General features: G+C 41.5%; 1 protein-coding gene across 4 annotated transcripts in view; it reads left to right on the forward strand.

The window, feature by feature from the left end:
- sulf2b (sulfatase 2b) overlaps positions 1–20,552 on the forward strand; it is a 197,113-nt gene that overhangs the window by 149,499 nt on the left and 27,062 nt on the right. For all 4 annotated transcript variants that reach the window (XM_072656508.1, XM_072656507.1, XM_072656509.1 and 1 more), the window contains 3 exons: positions 5,528–5,767; positions 9,558–9,709; positions 11,216–11,385. In XM_072656508.1, coding sequence (XP_072512609.1) covers positions 5,528–5,767; positions 9,558–9,709; positions 11,216–11,385 — 562 coding nt within the window. The remainder of the gene's footprint in view (positions 1–5,527; positions 5,768–9,557; positions 9,710–11,215; positions 11,386–20,552) is intronic.

Below are 20,552 nucleotides of genomic sequence, written 5' to 3' on the forward strand. Positions count from 1 at the left end.
GGTGCTCAAATTATTTGTAATTAAATCCATAACACAAAATCATTGAGGAAAAACAGTTAATTTGGACATATTTCAAATTTGATTTTCACTTCACTCCATATTCTGTCCACCTCCAGCCTTTTCCTCATCAGGAGCTTATCTGATGAAAACAGATAAGTAAACTGGGAAGTAAACTCCCAAAAATGTCTTGACTAGTTTGCTTAAAAAAGAAAGAATTGTAAGGCAACAAACACATACACATCAACCCAGAGCCAGCAAAAGTAAGAAACTTATAAAGTATAATCATGATAAAAAAAAACATATATATATATATATAGAGTGTAATATAAATATAGTACTGATACTGCCTTGATGTGTTTGAGTTGTCCTGAGTTGTCAGTTAGCAGCTTTCTGAAATAGCTTGTTCACACATCTGACCATTTATATAAGCTCCCCAGACAAAAAAAAAAGTGTTTAAGGTGGTATTAACTTTAGGCTCCTGCAGATGGCGTTGCACAAGGATGATTGGGCTATAAATACCTGCTGGGTGCGTGACAGGACTGATAGATCGAGAAGAGGTGGTACAGTGCAGTGAGCGTTTCGTTTGATGTGTGTAAAATGGGTTGCAAAACAGATGTTAATGATTGAATCAATCAGGATTGATTGCATAAGGATGTGCCAAAGGCCACAGTGTGAAGAAGTAGCTGAATTTGCAGGTGTATTCAAGCATACGGTCATACAGGTCTACCAGCAATGGCAGAAATCCCAGAAATCCCAATCGCCTACATCCTACAAACTTGTCCGGTCCATGCCAACACAGCTGTTATTCATGCTCGTGGAGGTATTACATGCTATTAGGTCACACCATTCAGTCACAGGTGACCTACTTTTTTGTCTGATGAGGTTAATAAATAACTGCTCCAACTGCTCCAACTGAATTGTCAACTTGGGATCATTTTGAACATTTTGAACTCACCAAGCAATTTATTAGAAAGTCTCCTTTTTTAGCACATTTATGCTCTGAATCCCACCTTCAACCACATGTCAAAATTGCTTTATTGGATTCAGATCTAGTGACTGGGAAGGCCACTGAGAAACACTGATCGCATTGTCATGTTCAATAAGCCAGTTAGAAGATGAGAAAGTCGTGGCCATGATGGGATGAACATGGTCAGCAGTTAGGCTCAATTAGGCTGTGGATTTGAAGTGGTGATTGATTAATATTTATGGGCCCAAAGTGTGCTCAGAGAACATTCCCCATGCCATTAGGTAGTCTGTGTCCACTAATTTAAGCTGTTTGTGCCATGTTTGCACACTACCATTGTGTACCTCAGCAGAAACTAGGAGTCATCATTCCAGGTTACATTTTTCTAGTCTTTCACTGTCCGGCTTTGGTGAGCCTGTGCCCCTGTGCAGCCTCAGCTGTCTGGTCTTGGCTGACAAAAGTGGTCTTCTGCTGTTGTAGCCCGTCTGCCTCGTAGATGCACATTCTGAGACACCTTTGTGCTCTTCAAAATTGTGGTTGAGTGGTTACCTTGGTTACAGTAGCATATTTGCCAGCTCCAACCCCACTGGCCAATCTCCATTTACAGATCTCCCATCTACAAGGCATTTCTGTCTGCAGAACTATATTTTCTATGTTTTCTATATGATGTACCTAATAAATTGCTTGGTGAGTGTATGCTGTATATGTAAATGAAAAGGTTCATTCTGGTTTATGAGTCCTTTAAAGACCCTATCAATGATCAGTGCAATACCAATAACAAAGGCCTAATAATAATAAAACAGTCATCATCCTCATCATCTTAAAACGTAAATCCTGGGCAGCTATCATTCCAAAGCTCCGGTTGTGTTCTGGATTGGGCTTTCAGATGATTTCCAATTACTCTTTTTGAGTTTTAATCTATTGTAAATGCAATAAATTAGTCGAGAGGTTGGAGTGAGTGCAGCCGATATGGTTTATGCTGTTTTCCATCTCAGTGTTGAAATAGCAGAGACACAGGAGGCACTAATTAAGCTAGCAGTGAATAAGACCTTCCCAAAAGACAAGCACGCCAACCTCCCTACTGCCTCACTGCTTAATGAGCAGGCAGTGTCAAATCACAGCTCCAACACCAACAATAGAAGAGTTCCTTTACAAGATCAAATACTGCTGTGAACGACTGAATATAGGCTTTTGGATGGGTGTGTGCATATGTGTGTGTGTGTGTGTGTGTGTGCCTACATGACTAATTTGGGCCAGAGACTTATTCTGCAATATGACACACTGAGGTATCTTTAGATGTGTTGGGGCTGTGAGACTGATGCAATTAGAGAGGAAAGTCCCTGCTGTTTTTACTGCAGGACAATGAGGAGTGGAGCCTAGTGTCATCACCCATACACACACACTCACACTCACACACACACACACACACACACACACACACACACACACACACACACACACACATACATACACACTGTTCGCTACTTTGTCTCCTGTGCAGCTGTGAATATCAAAGGTTTTTATATGCTCATGTTCACAGATGTCATTACGACTCTTCTCTGCTCCTCTTCTGCTCTTCTCTGCTCCTGTTCTGCTCTTCTCTTGCTCTTTTTTGTTCTCTCTTCTGCTCTTCTCTTCACTTCTGCTCCTCTTTTCTCATCTTCTGCTCTTTTCTTCTCTCATCTTCTCCTCCTTTTCTTCTTTCTTCTCAATTTCTTTAGCTTGTTTCTTTCTTCTCTCATCTCTCTCTCTCTTCTCTACCAGTCTTCTCTTTTGCTTACATGTTCTCTGCTGCTCTGCTCTTCTCTTCTGCTCTTTCCTTCTGCTCTTCACTTCTGCCCTTCCCCTTTTTCCTCTACTATTTTGTTATCTTCTCATTTGCTCCTCTTCTGCTCTGCTCTTTTCCTCTTTTCTGCTTTGCTCTTCTCTTCTGATCTCTTTTCTGCTCCTTTCTCCTGCTCTACTCTTCTGCTTTTCATTTTGCTTCTCTGCTGCTATTCTGCTCTTCTATACTCCTCTTCTGCTCTTCTTTTGTCTTCTGTTGGTCTTTTTTGTTCTTCATTCCTCTTCTGTTTTTCTCCTTTCTCCTCTTCTGCTCTTCTCTTTTCTACTGTTGCTCTTTTTGTTATCTCCTCTTCTGCTCTTCTCTCCTCATCTGTTAGTCTATTTTCTTCTCTCCACTTCTGCTCTGCTCTTCTCTATTCTTCTGCTCTTCTTTTCTCTATTCTTCTGCTCTTCTCTTCTTTCCTCTTCTGCCCTTCTCCTTTCTTCTCTCATCTTTCTCTCTTCTCTACCTACCTTCTCTTTTGCTTATATCTTCTCTGCTGCCCTGCTCTTCTCTTCTGCTCTTCCCTTCTACCCTTCCCTTTTTCCTCCACTCTTTTGTTATCTTCTTGTTTGCTGTTCTCTTCTGTTCTGCTGTTCTTCTCTTTTCTGCTTTGCTCTTCTCTTTCATTCTCCTCTTTTCTGCTCCTTCTCTGCTGATTCTCTGCTGCTATTTTGCTCTTCTTATTTTGTCTTTCCTCTTCAGCCCTTCTCTTTTTTTTTGCTCTTCTCTTCTCTGCTGCTCAGAAAGCTGAGTCAGGGAAAATAAAACTAAACTATCAAACCTGGCCTGTTGGTGAAGTTACGGCAATGATGGCTAGCAACTGTTGCTAAGCAGTGGTTGGAGAGCTGATTAAGTATGACAGAGCTTGGGATTGGTTGACTGGCAAACTTGCACACTGATGGGGCGAGTGTTATGATTTTGAATGGCTGCAATACATATGATGATGAATCTCTCACAAAAAAATCAACTTAAAAAGAGATATTATAAACCTGGAAACCTGGCAGACATTTAAACAGCTGTCATGGTAACATTGGCTGGTTAGCTAACTAGCTAGTAAAGCACATTAGTAACCAGCTATATGCAACATTACTTAGACCAAAACAGACCCCAACCTCATACACCATATTCAGTGTCAGTTAAAATCAGTATGTGTAAATGATGGGTGTAATATGGCTCATTATCTGTGTTTTAATTGGCTGTTTTTTAAGTGATTTGTAGGAGGCTTTTTTACTATACAGTTGAAGTAAAGTTGTGTTAAAGTTTTAAAAAGCCAGCATATAGACTTTCTTACCACACTGGCAAGCATTCCTATTCATATCATATCATAATAACCACATTGAAATTAATGAGTTATTCGGAGCTCCGCTCACAAATATGACTAAAGCTGACTTTTCTAGCAGTTCTGCAAGTCAATGCTCAGGCCAGCTGTGCTGTAAAGGAATCTATACTGACATTTGCAAGTGGGGCTTGCAGCTGAATGCTTTTTTTGGTTGTATGTGTGTGTGTGTGTTATTGACCTTTGAGTATGGATTTGTGGAGGTTTGGTGATCCTGTATGAAAAGGCCAAGTGGAGCCAGGCTTCCTGTCTCTCTGCACATCATTCCAGCCCATCCGGTCTCTGTGCATGCCTGTGTGTATGTGTGTGTGTGTGGGGGGGGGGGGGGGGTGCATGATTGTGTGTGTGTGTGTGTGTGTGAAAGAGAAGGAGAAGAGCGAGAGTGCGACTGTGAGAAAGAGACTGAGACAGAAGTGAAGCCACAGCAGGGAAGGATAATAAGCGTTTGTGCTGTGTGTCTGCTCTGTAACTGAATTTCTGTTAAGATCTTATCAAGCCCACACCTCCTCAATTCATATTCTCTGTTTAATCCAACACACACTTCCACACCCACACATCTGCTTCTCTTCCGCTGTCTCATTGTGTCACTTTACAGTGCTGCCAGTATCCCTTCCTAAGAGACAGACCAACAAGACAAAATAAATCAACTAAATAAACAGAGCAGTTCAATAAAAAAAGAGCTAATTTACACAGACCAGTAAACAAACAAAAAAAAATTAAGTAATACATTTATTAAATAAATAAATAAACAGAATAAATGTAAATAAATCTAATAAATTAACTCAATTAAATGATCCACAAATTACACTGTATTTGTAACCTAAATAGATTAACCGGTAAACAAATAAACACAATAAATAGAAGTAAATCAACTGTTCAACTAACTAACTAAATTAATTAAATAATTAATTAATTAAATAAACTAAATGACCAGGTAAAATAAATAAAAAAGAAACCAAAAAAAAGAAACTAAATGACCAGGTAAAATAAATTTAAAAATAAATCAAATAAAGGAACTAAATGATCAGGTAGAATAAATAAAAATAAACCAAATAAATAAACTCAGATTAGTTGATTTAAAAACTGAATGAACAGTTCAATTAAATCAAAATAAAATAAACTAAATGAACAGTTCAACTCAATTTTTAAAAATCAAATATAAGCTAAATAAATTGAGCAACTAAATAAAAATGAAATAAATCAGAAGAGCTACTAAATAAAGTAAATAAAAATGTAACTTGATTAAGAGATGGAGAGAGAGCAGGCTTCATTAGCAGGAGAATTAAGCAATTCATGCTCTGATCACTGGACACAAGGCACGCTGGTCAGGCTGGTACTGATCATTCCAGTCTACATTTTTTTATGTGATTTCTCATCAGAACTTTTCTCTCTCTGACAGGCTCTATGCAGGTGATGAATAAGACGCGGCGGATCATGGAGCAGGGTGGGACGCACTTCTCTAATGCCTTTGTGACCACACCTATGTGCTGCCCGTCGCGCTCCTCTATGCTGACGGGGAAGTACGCGCACAACCACAACACTTACACCAACAACGAGAACTGCTCCTCACCCAGCTGGCAAGCCCAGCATGAACCACGCACATTCGGAGTCTATCTCAACAACACGGGCTACAGGACAGGTGTGTGTATGCACAGAAACACAGAAACACAGAAACACACACACACACACACATGTAACACAGACATAACCAATGCAAAATAATAATAACCCCCTCTCATTATGATCCCCATAATTACCCCCACTCAAGGGCCAGTTGTGGCCTAACGGTTAGTGAATCGGGCTTGAGACCAGAAGGTTAACAATTACATCCCCAGGTCCGGCACTATTAAGGTGCCCTTAATCAAGGCACCTAGGCTCCTTGGGCACTGAGGTGGCTGCCCACTGCTATAGACGGGTTAAATGAGGAGGATAAACTTCCAAACCATAACCTGATTGCCCGAGAATTATAGGTCTGGTTACTGAATGAGTAATTTAGGCAACAGCCAATGAGAGAGCTAGCAGAAAGACGTATGCTTTTTGTTACATGAGTGTATGTATATTTTCAGGACTTTAATAATAGTCGATGCACTCAGTTTGCCATTGTAAGCAGCTGCCAGTTTGCAGAAAAATGCTTCTGCAGTTCTCACCGAAACTAGACAGATATGTCATCATACTCATCCAGTGTGGTCCAGTTTCAGCTTGGTTTGTTTCACATTTTGAGTGCTTATTGGGAGCCTAAACCTATTGTTTGTAATGCCATCTTTTAGCCTAATCATCTAGTGTATGTGTGTGTGTGAGTGTGTGCTGTTACGACAATAAGATCAAGACATTCTGTAAGAAATTAAATATCATTGTGAGACGCTCTGAGCGCTTGTCTATGACAGTATGTTGTTTACAGATCTGAACTTTTAGATTGCAATGTCTTTAAAGATGGTAAAAATGCATACATTCGGTCAGCTAGAAATGACCGTTATCAACGTTATCGTTTATTAAACCACACCTGTTTCAGCTTAGCACCTAAATCCCTCATTCCAGACCTCCAGCCAAAGCGTAGACCTGTGCAGTACAAGGATCTCCCCAGCAAACGTCATTCAAAGGTCATGAAACTTTGTAACTAGGTTAATCTCTGAAGTCTGTGAGAGTTCTGTCACAGTGATATTCTCACTGTATTTTGTGCTTAGCGCGATCTTGACAGGTCCGCCGTCTTTTTTCATTCATGCTAAATTGATTTTTGCCCCTTAAGTGCTGTTATATCATAGTAAACAGACATGTGGTGACCTTTTCAAACACACCCACTGAAGATTCTGTTTGACAGGCCCTGTGGTCTCACACACACACACTTCATCAAAGTCTCTCACGCCCTCTCGCGATCTAGTATACACTCCCTGACTGAGGCACTGACAGAGCCTGCGTCTAAAGACGGCTTACATTAGATTAAAAGCCTCGGGATCCTTAATTAACCATTTTGTTTTACGTGTGTGTGTGTGTGTGTGTGTGGGTAGGTGTAATGTGGGAAAAAGCTCATGCAAATGCACTTTGCAGTATAGTACTGTGCAAAAGGCACCTGTGAAAATGAATAAGCAATAAAGTTAATATACCCTATAAAATGATTTAGCCCCTTTTTGGGCAGTGTGTGTTTTTAGTTAAGTTAAACACTGATATTAGAATAAATACGGATGACATTAATACACAAAGTCATGGTTCTGTGTCACTGTGTTCATTAAAACATCTCCAAAGCTCTCCAAATGGGAATCCAGTATTATTTATAGGTATCATCCGACACCTGATTTGGTAAGTCAGTGCTTAATGATGTTAAATCAGGTGAGCTGGTGATAGAATTAAACACGTCCAAGAGAAATCTGGAACCAAGCTTGGTTCCTTAATCTAGCTATTTTATTTAACATAATAAATTTACTTTCAATATTTTTAATAACCAAACAAATGGAAGCGATATGCCAAGTCAGCTGGAAGGTTTTTCAGTGGGGCTGCAATGGAAAAACTTAGTAACACGTCTTACCCTCTGTAGTAGCCTTGGGCAACACAATGGGTAACTTGAGCGCTCGCTCAGAGGCCAGGTTCGGGCCTAGCATTTCACATGTAGGAAATTACCCAGTTCAGCGGCAGCCATGTTCGATCGTTCTCAGTAAATAACTAACTTTCTGCTACACTCTTTAACAGCTCTGCCATACCTGCATTTACTGCTCTTGTTTGGAGCACATGTGACACTTCCACTCATCAGTGATAAAATGCTCAGTTATGGTGCTGTTAAATTCTGCTGTAATGAATGTCCACACATCATGCTATAGACATCCCACCCATTTTCTTCACTGATTCAGTAACTTCAGTTCTGGTCCTGTAGATCGTGAGGATCACTGTATCGGTAAAATATGTATGTCCAAAGTGCGCAACATGCCATGAAAGTCCTGGTTCAACTGAATATGTTAACAGCTGAATATGGATGCAAATCCTTGGCAATAAGAGTTGCAGTTGTCTTCTCCTTTTCTGAGTTGGGTGGAATCTTTGACAACACTTGCTGAATGGTCCTTTGGATGGCAGCTAAAAAAAACGCCTGGTTATAGCCAAAGTGCTTCCATATGCTAGCTTTTAATGCAGAAGGTGCCGGTCGGGCCACACTTCCAGGTTCTGACTTTTGCACTTTGTCAACATTATGTTATCATTTAGAAAATCACAAATTTTTGACATTTGTGAATTGATTCAGAGTCATCCACATCGAGATGCATCTTAGAATCGCATTTTCCCCAAACCCCAACTGTCTAATGTCATTTATGTTTACCTGCATCTGTTTAATGTTCAATAGGCTCCAGAGTAGACAAGTTGAACAAAGCAGTGAAGCAAAAATGACATTTTAAATTTTTTCTGGCGTTGCACCACCTGAACCAGCCTAACCTTGACTTCAGCTTTGCACTATGGTGGTCACTTGGAGTCGTCCTTTTGTGGCATGCTGACTTTTAATTTTGCAAGGTCAAAGCCTAAACATCTCACCCAAATAACACTCATATTTCACTGTATTTACATAAGGTATTTAATTTGGAAATTATACGTTTGGACAAAAGGGCACATCATCGTTGAATAATGTACCTCTTTTTTATACATACTCCTTTTTCAGACTTATATATACAGTCACCTGGCAGTGAGTCAGCTTTTAGTGGCTAGTGTAATCCATTAGAACACACTCTCGCTGGGAGAGATGGGCTTAGCCAATGAAAGCACTGACATCCAACCTAATGTAATGCCTGCAATATCAACACGCATCTAATCATCCCTCTAATCCACCTAAAGAGCTTTGTGTGTGTGTGTGTGTGTGTGTGTGTGTGTGTGTGTGTGTGTGTGTGTGTGTGTGTGTGTGTGTGTGTGTGTGTGTATAATGTACTTTCACCTCCTCGGTTTTAGCTGTAACTCTTATATCACTAAAGCCTATAGAATGGCTGAAGCTGTGGAGCTGCCTTAAGGGGGAAATAAATCCACTGAGATTAGGAGTCTTCACAGCAGATTCAAGCAAAATAAAGAGGAATCTGAATTAGACGGCACTCTTGTGTACTTATTGACCTGAGTGAAATAAATCTGATCTGTTAATGGAGCACATTTGTTCCATCAACCAGGCCATGAATCTGACAGTGTGCTGACTGCTGACACTGATGAGTTCACTGATGTGTTTCGAATTAGAGCCTGTTTAGTCATATTTCTGTGCTAAACAGCACTGTTCTGAAAGTAAGTACTTGTTTGGGCAAAGCAGTAGGTCAGCCAAAAATCACATTTCCACAATGTCTACCTTACCCCGAATGTAGGGTAGACAGGTTTGGTGTCCTGAGGTCTGTTACATGGAATTCAACCTATGACATGCTCACTTTTCAATGTTGGCTAGATCTTCACTGTGTGTGTGTGTGTGTGTGTGTGTGTGTGTACTGCAGCATTCTTCGGGAAGTACCTGAATGAGTACAATGGCAGCTACATTCCTCCTGGCTGGAGGGAGTGGGTGGGCATGGTGAAGAACTCCCGCTTCTACAACTACACCATCTGCAGGAACGGCGTCCGAGAAAAACATGGATTTGACTATTCGCAGGTTAGTGTGTGTGTGTGTGTGTGTGTGTGTGTGTGTGTGTGTGCTTTAAAAGCCCTATCAAGGCTGGTGCATATCGATCTTTCTTGCTCTTCCTCTCTCTTTGTGTCTGTGTACCTCACTCAGTCAGTCCCTCATGTGTTTTAGGTTTAAGACCAACCATCCATTGCAAAATCCTGATAGGGTCTACCTACCTGACATGGACGTCTTTACTGAGATAGGGTCTACCTACCTGACATGAACGTCTTTACTGAGATAGGGTCTACCTACCTGAAATTAATGTCTTTACTGAGATAGGGTCTACCTACCTGACATGAACTGCTTTACTGAGATAGGGTCTACCTACCTGACATGAACTGCTTTACTGAGATAGGGTCTACCTACCTGACATGAACTGCTTTACTGAGATAGGGTCTACCTACCTGACATGAACTGCTTTACTGAGATAGGGTCTACCTACCTGACATGAACGTCTTTACTGAGATAGGGTCTACCTACCTGACATGAACTGCTTTACTGAGATAGGGTCTACCTACCTGAAATGAATGTCTTTACTGAGATAGGGTCTACCTACCTGACATGAACGTCTTTACTGGGATAGGGTCTACGTGCCTGATAAGAAATCCTTTACTGAGATAGGGTTCGACTACCTGACATGAACTGCTTTACTGAGATAGGGTCTACCTACCTGACATGAGCTGCTTTACTGAGATAGGGTCTACCTCCCTGACATTAACTACTTTACAGAGATAGGGTATGCCTACCCTGCATGAACGTCTAAGGTTTTTGAAAGTGGTTTGATGTTGCATAACCTATGAGAGCATTACTCTGAGAGAATTACTCTGAAAGTATACTGAGGCCTTAAGTCTAATTAAGATGCAAATCTGCAAGTCAGCTCACGTCTCGAGCAATGACTGAAGAAAGTCCAAAGTCATGAAAAATTGTGACAGTCCATAAAGCTGGCATGAGAACCTTGAGTTTTTCCAGACTTAAAACATTTGAGATTGTGTTGAAGGCAGTAAGTAAATAAATGTCAATTCAATACATTTGAAATGAAACCTAATTTTAGATGATGGCTGTCACTGTCGCTAAGTAACATAACACTGTGAGTAAGATAACACAGCAGGCACCATCATTTGGAATGTGCAGCTTCATTTGGTCCTTACTTGGTGGTGGTTGGGGCCCTGTCAGATCCGGATAAATATTTCAAGCTGTAATGCGTGCAAGGACACACACACACACACACACACATTTGGGCGTAGGCATGTTTATACTGGGAGCAGTTAAACACAGCTTGTTGGAAAACCTCTTGGCTGATGTGCATGTGTGTTCAAGATAAAAAATAAATTCAGCATAATCCGCGGATTAATGGTTCACCCTGGTGTGTTCCGTCATCATTTGTGTCTTTTGGACTGTGTTTATCTGCTGTTTACTTTTTCCCCCCACCCCACTTTCTTCTCTGAGTGACACCCCTGTATCTATCCTATATCCCTCTTTTCTCATGTGCAGGATTACCTGACAGACCTCATCACCAATGACAGTATCAGTTACTTCCGCATGTCCAAAAAGCTGTACCCTCACAGGCCTGTGATGATGGTCATCAGTCACGCTGCCCCGCACGGGCCGGAGGATGCAGCACCCCAGTACACCACCGCCTTTCCCAATGCATCCCAGCACATGTGAGTTACTGACCCGTTCACACACCTCACTTCTGCAACAAAGCTGTTAAACTGTTGAATATATGCTTTTGAACAGTAGAGTAGAAATTAAGGGATGGGCCTGAGTGATTGACCTACTGAATATTTTTCGCACAGTTACCTATTTGACTGGTAAAATGCTATTATTTTAATACTGTTAAAATAACAGTAACAGTTTTTAAGGCATCTAGGAAGCTTTGGCTGATGGTCAATATTTAGGCCTTCTTTTCAACCTGAAGCTCAGACTGTAGGGGGCTAAATGAACACACAAAATCGAATCGTCAGTACTTTCTTTTAGTCAAAATATATGTTTATTCTCTTTACTGAGCCAAACTGGTGGAAATTGTACAATTTTCTCCCCAATTTATTCCTTTGCAATTCCCATTAGCAAGCAAAGGCCATCCCTGTTCACACATGCGTCCTCTAGGTCATGTGAAGCACCACCAAATCTTTTCAAACTGCCTCATTAGGTAGCTCAATTTCTGTTGCTGTAACAGATGCACATTACACTGAGTGATGGTGGTGAGGAAGTACCACCTTACCCACCCGCTGCAAGCAAGGCCAGTTATGCCCTCTTGGACTCCCAGCGGCATCGCTGCCGAACATCTGATGATAGGGGCCAACGTTTTGACGGTTACACCACTCTATATCCCCCAATTTTCTATGTATTTGTTTTATTTATTCTATATAGAAGCATCTACATATATACATCAGGAAGTGTAGTTCCTGCTTTGACCTCCAACCAAAGGAAATGATTTTCTGGACGAGCTGAGAGATACAGAACTGTCACTGAGTGTGCAAGAAGCATGCAAGAAGCTGACTGATGTGGCAGAGTAAAATTACTGGATCTTACTCAGTTCTAGCATTACACAGTGTTACACAGTTCTCACCAGTCTGCTTCACCAAAGTTAGAAACTGCACTTAGCAGCATAGTAGCGCTACCATATTACAAGTCAGTGGAGCATCACAGTGATTTTAAAGCTGTTATTTTAAGGTAAGAATTTTCGAATGTAGCTTTAAGTATCCAAATTGTTAGGTTGTCAGGACTCTATATAGAACCATTGCCTTTGCTCAAGAATTCATGAAGAAAGCAGAATTTACCACCATCTATCTAAAACACCCACCACTAGCGTATACAGCAGAATTCCACATTCTCTTTTTTTTAAGAAATGGTGGGAAAGGGAATGGTTTATATCACACAGTCACTAAAAGCATATTTACAAAAGATTCAAACTGTCAGTTTGAGGCCTCTGTTATGAATGAGTTCTTGTCCCAAGCTGTTGTGGAATTCTGCTGGATTATATGAGCTCACCAAAAGCATTGATACTGAAGGAGTGTGTAAATTGGCACATATAAAGATGCCTTTATGGACATGAACAGCACACACACACTGTAACAGATAGGAATGCGTGCAATGACATCAAACAGCTGTTGGAGATGTATGCTTTCTACTGTCCAGTGTGTCTGATTTTGCACGACAGCACTTACACACTCTGGGAAGAGTTCCCTCTTTCACCATGACATTTTTCTGGGCTCTTTGTCTCTCACTCTCTCTCTCTCGCTTTCCTCTAAACAATACAACAGCTCTCTCTCCCTCCCCAGAAAACACACTTGCTTTCTCTCCTCACACACATTTGAGTTTTTTTCTGGATGCTGTCAGATGTCTCTTCTCTATTTTTTTTTACTTGTACATACACAATCACACGTTCAGCTCTTGAGTTGAGAGCCTGTCAGCACGTTGCTGTTGTTGTTTGTTTAGCGAGGACTGGATTTGCAGGCCTGTTCGTGTGTATCCTGCAGCTGATCTAAACCCTGAGCTTTCTCCATGCTTGAGTTCTGACTGACATTATCTGAGCTGTTCCGTATGGCCTCCTCCACGGCAGTCTGGTCACAGTTTTCTTTGTGTATTGCTCTTAAGTAAGATGGTGATGAACACTGGGCAGTGGAGAAACAATGCTTTAAGTAGAGTCTGTAATGCTGGATGTTCATGACTGTGTTGGATTTTAAATTCGTTCTGACCTATTTCATTAATGCAGATCAGACAAACTCACAAAATACATCAGAAGACCATTTTCAGAAGACCATCAGATCATTTAAATACTGCATTATTTTCCAAATTACATTACAAAATATCTGGTGGCTCACAACTCCACCAGTGAGTGATCAGTAAGTGAAAGTAGAAGGAAGCATTTCCTGATAAAGTGGTCAGTGAGTGGACGTAGAAGGAAGCATTTCCTAATAAAGTGACCAGTGAGTGGACGTAGAAGGAAGCATTTCCTAATAAAGTGGTCAGTGAGTGGACGTAGATTGGAGCATTTCCTGATAAAGTGGTCAGTGAGTGGAAGTAGAAGGGAGCATTTCCTGATAAAGTGGTCAGTAAGTGAAAGTAGAAGGAAGCATTTCCTGATAAAGTGGTCAGTGAGTGGACGTAGAAGGGAGAATTTACTAATAAAGTGGTCAGTGAGTGGACGTAGAAGGGAGGAGTTCCTGATAAAGCTGCCAGTGAATGGACGTAGATGGGAGCATTTCCTGATAAAGTGGTCAGTGAGTGGAAGTAGAAGGGAGCATTTCCTAATAAAGTGACCAGTGAGTGGACGTAGAAGGGAGCATTTACTAATAAAGTGGTCAGTGAGTGGAAGTAGAAGGGAGCATTTCCTAATAAAGTGGTCAGTGAGTGGACATAGAAGGGAGGAGTTCCTGATAAAGTGGTCAGTGAGTGGAAGTAGAAGGGAGCATTTCCTAATAAAGTGACCAGTGAGTGGACGTAGAAGGGAGCATTTACTAATAAAGTGGTCAGTGAGTGGACGTAGAAGGGAGGAGTTCCTGATAAAGCGGCCAGTGAGTGGAAGTAGAATGGAGCATTTCCTAATAAAGTGGTCAGTGAGTGGAAGTAGAAGGGAGCATTTCCTAATAAAGTGACCAGTGAGTGGACGTAGAAGGGAGCATTTCCTAATAAAGTGGCCAGTGAGTGGACGTTGAAGGAAGCATTTCCTGATAAAGTGGTCAGTGAGTGGACGTTGAAGGAAGCATTTCCTGATAAAGTGTCCAGTAAGGGAGGAGTTTCTAATAAATGTCCTAAAATACATAGGTGTTTCTAATTAAGTGGCCAGTAAGTACAGTACAAAAGCACAGTACATACAAGATAGGTACTAACTGTTCCAACTCTTTGTCAAAGATTGAGTTGTTTGGCCACAATGACCAGAGGTGCACTATATGGACAAAAGTATTGGGACACCTGCTCATTCATTGTTTCAAGGGTATTTAAAACCAAGTATATCCTGCTTTTGTTGTTCTCCACTGTCCTGGGAAGGCTTTTGTCAGATTGTGGAGCATTGCTGTAAGGAGGTCAGGATGTTGGATGATCACCACCACACCACATACCCAAATCCAGAAGTATTGGATGAAGCACCATCCATCATTCCAGAGAACAACAGTTCCACTTTATACCGTCTAGTCCAGGCCTGGCATTAGGCATGGTGCCAATAGGTTCATGCTTATCAGCTCCAGAGAGTCTAATTCCTTTGCCAGTACTTTTCTACAGCATAGTCAAGCTGCATGTGTGCAGTTACACATCTGTGTCAGCAATGGATGCAAAGTAGATGGTTCTAATAAAGTAGCAGTGAGTAAAAGTAGATGGTAGGTGTTTCTAATAATATGTCAAATGAGTGGAATTATTAGGTATGTGTTATTAACAAAGTGGGTAACACTGTGTGTATACAGTACACATGTCTGCAAGAGCAAGATTAACCAAGATGTGTTGACTGGTCGTCTGACCTTGTTCTATTTATGAAGTAGAACTCCAGACAGATATGAAGTCTTGAACGTGACACAAGCTCTGCAGACTGATGGTGCAATAGAAAGCAGCAAGAAAAGAGAGCTAATTTGTTGGAAAGGAATCAAATGAGTTAAAACAGAATGTGGGAAACATGCTCAATTTCACTTTGAGAAAAACTAATGAGTGAGAATCCCTAAGCACATGATATGTTGTTGGACCTTTTATTCTGTTTGATGGTGAAGAGCTTTAATGCTAGCTTCAAAAGCATGACTCAGTGCGTGACCATGTGTATGGGTTGCATGTGTGTGTGTGTGTGTGTGTGCATCTAGGTGTGTGGGTGTTTTTAAGCCTGCTTTTGGTCTAATAGGCCTCTTAAGTTTGTCACAGAAAAGAGCAACTCATTACAATTTGTTACTTCACTTTAGCACTCTGCTGAAACATCCATTAACCTCCCAGAGTGGCAGATCAAGCATGTGTGCATGTCTATTGGAAAGTGCACTTTAGAGTCTCTCAGTTCAGCTTGATTTTGTCTGCCTCTCTTTTCCCACATACACACACAATGTGTGAAAATGCAATTTCACATATCTTTCAATATGCTTCATTGGACTTATTTATCTGTCTTTTGTCTCCTTGCTTGTTAACTCATGTCCTTGTTTTTTTGTTTGTCTTATCTTGTCATTTCTACCCAATTTTCCTCCCCAATTTTCGATAGCCAAGTACCCATCCCACTCTTCAGTACTCTCCCCTATCACATGTAATGCTTCAGACAGTGGGAGGATTAGGGACACATGTGCAACCAGCTAGTACCTCTTTTAGAAACTGCTGCCGATGCGAAGTCACCCGGCAACCTATGTGCTCTAAGGAAACTGCCGGGTACCCAGCTCTGTTGCATCAGCTACTAGATGCCCGTGCTGGCCAGCATCACACTGAAGGGAGTGGGAGAAGAGAGAGCTATCAATCTAGCCCAAAAGAGCAATTATGCTCTCTTAGGCTCCGGCTGCTGATGGCAGGCAGCATGACCTAATATTCAAACCAGCAGTCCTCGGGTTATAGTGGCAGCGCCTTAGTCCCCTGAACCACCCATTCCTGTTGAAAAAAAAAAAAAGCATGTTGGAATGTGATGATGTGTTTTCTATTACTATATACATATCACTATATACCCACTGTTAAGCATGGTGGCGGTAGCTTTGTGGTAGCTTTGCTTTTCTGGTACATTGAAGTAAACTGGAGTCTATGGCCCGCCGGTGGGCTAAAAGTTTTATTACAAACTTCTATTACCAAAGAACAGCCCCACCAGTTTCTACAGAAGTCCCTGTACTGAATAATATGCCTTAGTGTGAAATTTCACAACCCTGTCACCAATAGCCTGGAGCTCTAACCGTTAAACCACCACCACCCCCAAAAGTCATGTTCCCGGACCATGAATCGAATCCGGGCCACTGCAGTGAGAGCGCTGAATCCTAACCACTAGATCACCAGGGAAGTTAGTGGCACAAAGAAAATTCTTCTTAAGTATCAGAGGTGTTATTATTGAGTTGTCCTGTTATTAACAGAGAAGAGTAGATAAAAAGTCTTAAATAGTTCTGTTCTGTAACCTTTACCCAGTCGTGGCATAACGGCCCATCCTGTAATAGCAGCTGGCCCACCATGAAAAGCTGTGCCCCTAAAGTACTTCCTCGGCCAGCGGACAGTCCATTCCAGCATTTTGCTCAAATACTCCATGAAGAATCCCCAAACCCCCCACCGTCCTCCTTAAGTCCGCTTTTTTAAGTGCTTTAATGACCTCCCGCTAGCGTATCATTCCCCCTCAAGCACCCTCTCCCACTACTTTGTGCTTAACCCTTAGAAGATATTATCCAGAGATATTGCTGGCATCCTTGACCTCTTGACATGCTATTTAAGTGTATTATATAGTTTATTATTTAGTTTACATACATAGCAACAGCTCCCAGTCTGAACTTTGACTTTTCTTCATTGGCTTCAGCGCCAACCGAAGCCAAACAGATGCTTTCCTTTCTCCCACAAAGCAAGACTGTAGCTAAGAGTCTGTAACTAAGTATCATCAAATTCAGACCCTCCAATCTCTCCAAAAAGTGGCACAGACAAAAACACAGCTTCACTATCTTCCGATTTCTCTGCTCCTTTCAATAAAGCTACGAGTGACAAAGAAGTTTACATAACCTAAGAAGATCCATTCAGGACCTGTACACCATGGGGGTCCTTGGAGGGTTAAATAGGAAGCTTGCTTTGCCCCCCCTGTGCTGCAACAGTAGTGTATTTGATTAACCCCGTTTTGCTCTCGGATTAGCGTAGCGCCCAGCAGCTAGCCTGCTACCATCTATTCGAATTCTCAGCGCCGTTCTTTAGCGGGGCTAATCCCTCACTCTCCTCATGGAGGGGGGTCCTGCCTCACCTCACCACCTTTCACAATAATCAGATTTCCTTATTCACTTTCAACAAGAGAGGGGAGTGTAGTGGAGCGTGAGAGAAAAGAGGAGAGGGGGTGAGTGAGAGCCAGAGAGAGCAAACAAGAAAAAGCAAGCCAGAAGGAGAGACACTGAGAGAGGGATTGAGTGGCAAAGGGAGATGGAGAGAGTTGGAGGGAAGAAAGATGGAGAAAGATGAGATATTTAACAATCCGATATTATAAGCTCGTCAGCAGTCCAAATAAAGTCAGACAAGCTGAGCAAGGATAAAAGGTTGATAGCTGATATTTAAACCTTTGGTTTCTGTCATATTTAAAATCAAGGATAAAAGTCTGAAGAGAGAAATGAACATTGACGCTGAGACAATGCCATGAAGAATACGCCACTATTTATGTTTAATAATGGTTTATATAAAGCCCTCCTTTCTGGCTTTGAATCCTCAGCCAGCCAGAGCTCCATTCGCCATGGATTGTCAACCCTCCCATCCAGCCTTTTCTTATGAATGACTTTAACTACAGACTTTAACTCTGTATAAAAGCTTGCCACTGACCCAACCCAAGTTCCAGCTCTAACAGCAAGCCTTCACAGTCTCAGAGAGAGAGAGAGAGAGAGAGAGAGAGAGAGAGAGAGAGAGAGAGAGAGAGAGAGAGAATGAGAGTTGGATCAGCTAGAAAATAAAAGAAATATACAGAAAGAGACGTAGAGAGTGATTAAGTGAGAGAGATAGAGAGAGTAAAATGATAGAGGGAGGGAGAGAAATAGAGTGAGACAGAGTGAGAACAAGTAAGAGAGAGACAGAAAAAGAGCAAGTTAAAAAGACAGACTTGGATAGAATTGAGACAGAGAGAAAGAGGGAGACCAAGATAGGGAAAGACAGAAAGACTGAGATAGAGAGATAGCATGGGAGAAATCGAGAAAGATTAAATTAGAAAGATGAAAAGAGAGAGAGAGAGAGAGAGAGAGAGAGAGAGAGAGAGAGAGAGAGCGAGAGAGAGAGAGAGAGAGAGAGAGAGAGAGAGAGAGAGACATTGAGATAAAGTGGGAAAGAGGGAGAGTGAGAAAGAGACATTAGGATTCTATGACAGAGGGAGTGAGTAAGTAAGAGAACTAGCCAGAGAATGAGAGACAGAGTGAGTGCAAGAAAGAGTGCAAGAGAGAGAAAGACAATGACAGAAAAAAAAAAAGAGAGAGAGAGAGAGAGAGAGAGAGAGAGAAACCAAGATAAAGTCAGAAAGAAAGACATAGAGATACAGTAAGCGAGAGGCAGCAAAGAGAGAGAGTAAGAGAGAGAGACCAAGATAGAGCAAGACAGAAAGACTGAGATAGAGAGAGCATAAGAGAGTTAGAGAGAGTGAGAAAGAAAGACATTGAAATAGTGTGTGTGAGAGAATGAGAGAGAGACAGAGTAACTAAGTGAGTGCAAGAAAGAGTGTAAAAGAGAGAAAGACATAACGGAGAGAGAGAGAGAGAGGGAGAGAGAGAGAGAGAGGTTTGAAAGGATTAAAAGGATTATTATATGTGGACCAGTAGGGTAGATGAGGGAGGAGGGATGAGGTAATAAAGACGATGTTGGAAAGACCTTCCCCTGAACTCTTGCATGAGAGAGATAGAGTGGGAGAGAGAGAATGTGCATGTGTGAGAGTGAGAGAGAGGGAGAGAGATAAAGGGCGATAGAGGGATTATTTTATCTGAGACTTACAGAAGTAGTGTGACAGATTAGAGATGCTATTGGGGCGACTGTAGGAGTGCTAGAGTTGTGGGACAGTCCAGCACTTCTGTACGGTATTTCAAGGTGATTTTTCATCAAACTGGACAAAAGAGCACTGGGCAGTAATGTCCCACACAGCTTGTCCCAATGCTCGTCTCCACTGTTCCCTAGAGCTGCTCCCAGGTAATAGGAGCAGACAATGAGTGAGTAGACAAGGAGTGTTTTTAATTACAACTTCTAACAGAAGGTAAAGTGTGTGAGTGTGTGTGTGTGTGTGTGTCTGTGTGTGTGTGTCATTTGATTAAGCTCCTTCAACTTATCACAGGAGTACAGCGTCAACCCGTCCTTTCACTTTCTGTCAATGCTAAGATTCATAGAGCAGAAAAATGTCCAGTACAGGAACGTCTGGTGGTCACTGTTATTGGTAGCATGCACACACACACACACACACACACACACACACACACACTGATTGAAACTGGATTGTTGGTCAGGATTGCTGTCTTTCTCCTTTATTGGCAGAGAGATTGGATTGTGCCGGAGAGCCGGGGTGCAGCATGTGTGAAATTCTCAGGCAAGCGGAAGCCCTCGAGCCTCTAGAGAGACACAGTGTGTCAGTGTGTTCTGAAGAGTCTAGTGATGAAACATTTTCAGCATGGCAAAACTGACCCCACAGCAATTGAAACAGTGACCTATAGAGGCCCAGTCTGGGCAGGTAGTGGGGAAAAGAACACCTATGTTTTTTTCTTCTTCTTCTCCTCAGCTTCTGGCAGCAGCCTGTCAAAATGTTGACTTAAAGGGTCTGTAGCGTAGCGATGGATGTGAACATCGACGTTTGTACCACTCGCTCCTCTGTTTGTACAGTCATCATATGGAATATGAGCCAAACAAACAGTGTACATTAATGCTGAAGTTGTAAGGAGTGTGGCTGCTTCCTTGAGGCACAACATTTTTAGGTACTACATAATTTTGGAAAATAAGTCATTAATTTGAGGTACTAAGTCAACATTCTGGAAATTAAGTAATTATTTTGAGGTATTAACTTAACATTATGGAAATTAAGTCAATATTCTGAGGTACTAACTCAACATTCTGGAAATTAAGTCCTTATTTTGAGGTACTAACTCAACATTCTGGAAATTAAGTCAATATTCTGAGGTACTAAGCCAACATTCTGGAAATTAGGTCATTTCTTTTAGGTACTAAGTCAACATTCTGAAAATAAGTCATTTTGTTGAGG

The sequence above is a fragment of the Salminus brasiliensis genome, chromosome 14, assembly GCF_030463535.1.
Source record: "Salminus brasiliensis chromosome 14, fSalBra1.hap2, whole genome shotgun sequence".
NCBI lineage: Eukaryota > Metazoa > Chordata > Actinopteri > Characiformes > Bryconidae > Salminus > Salminus brasiliensis.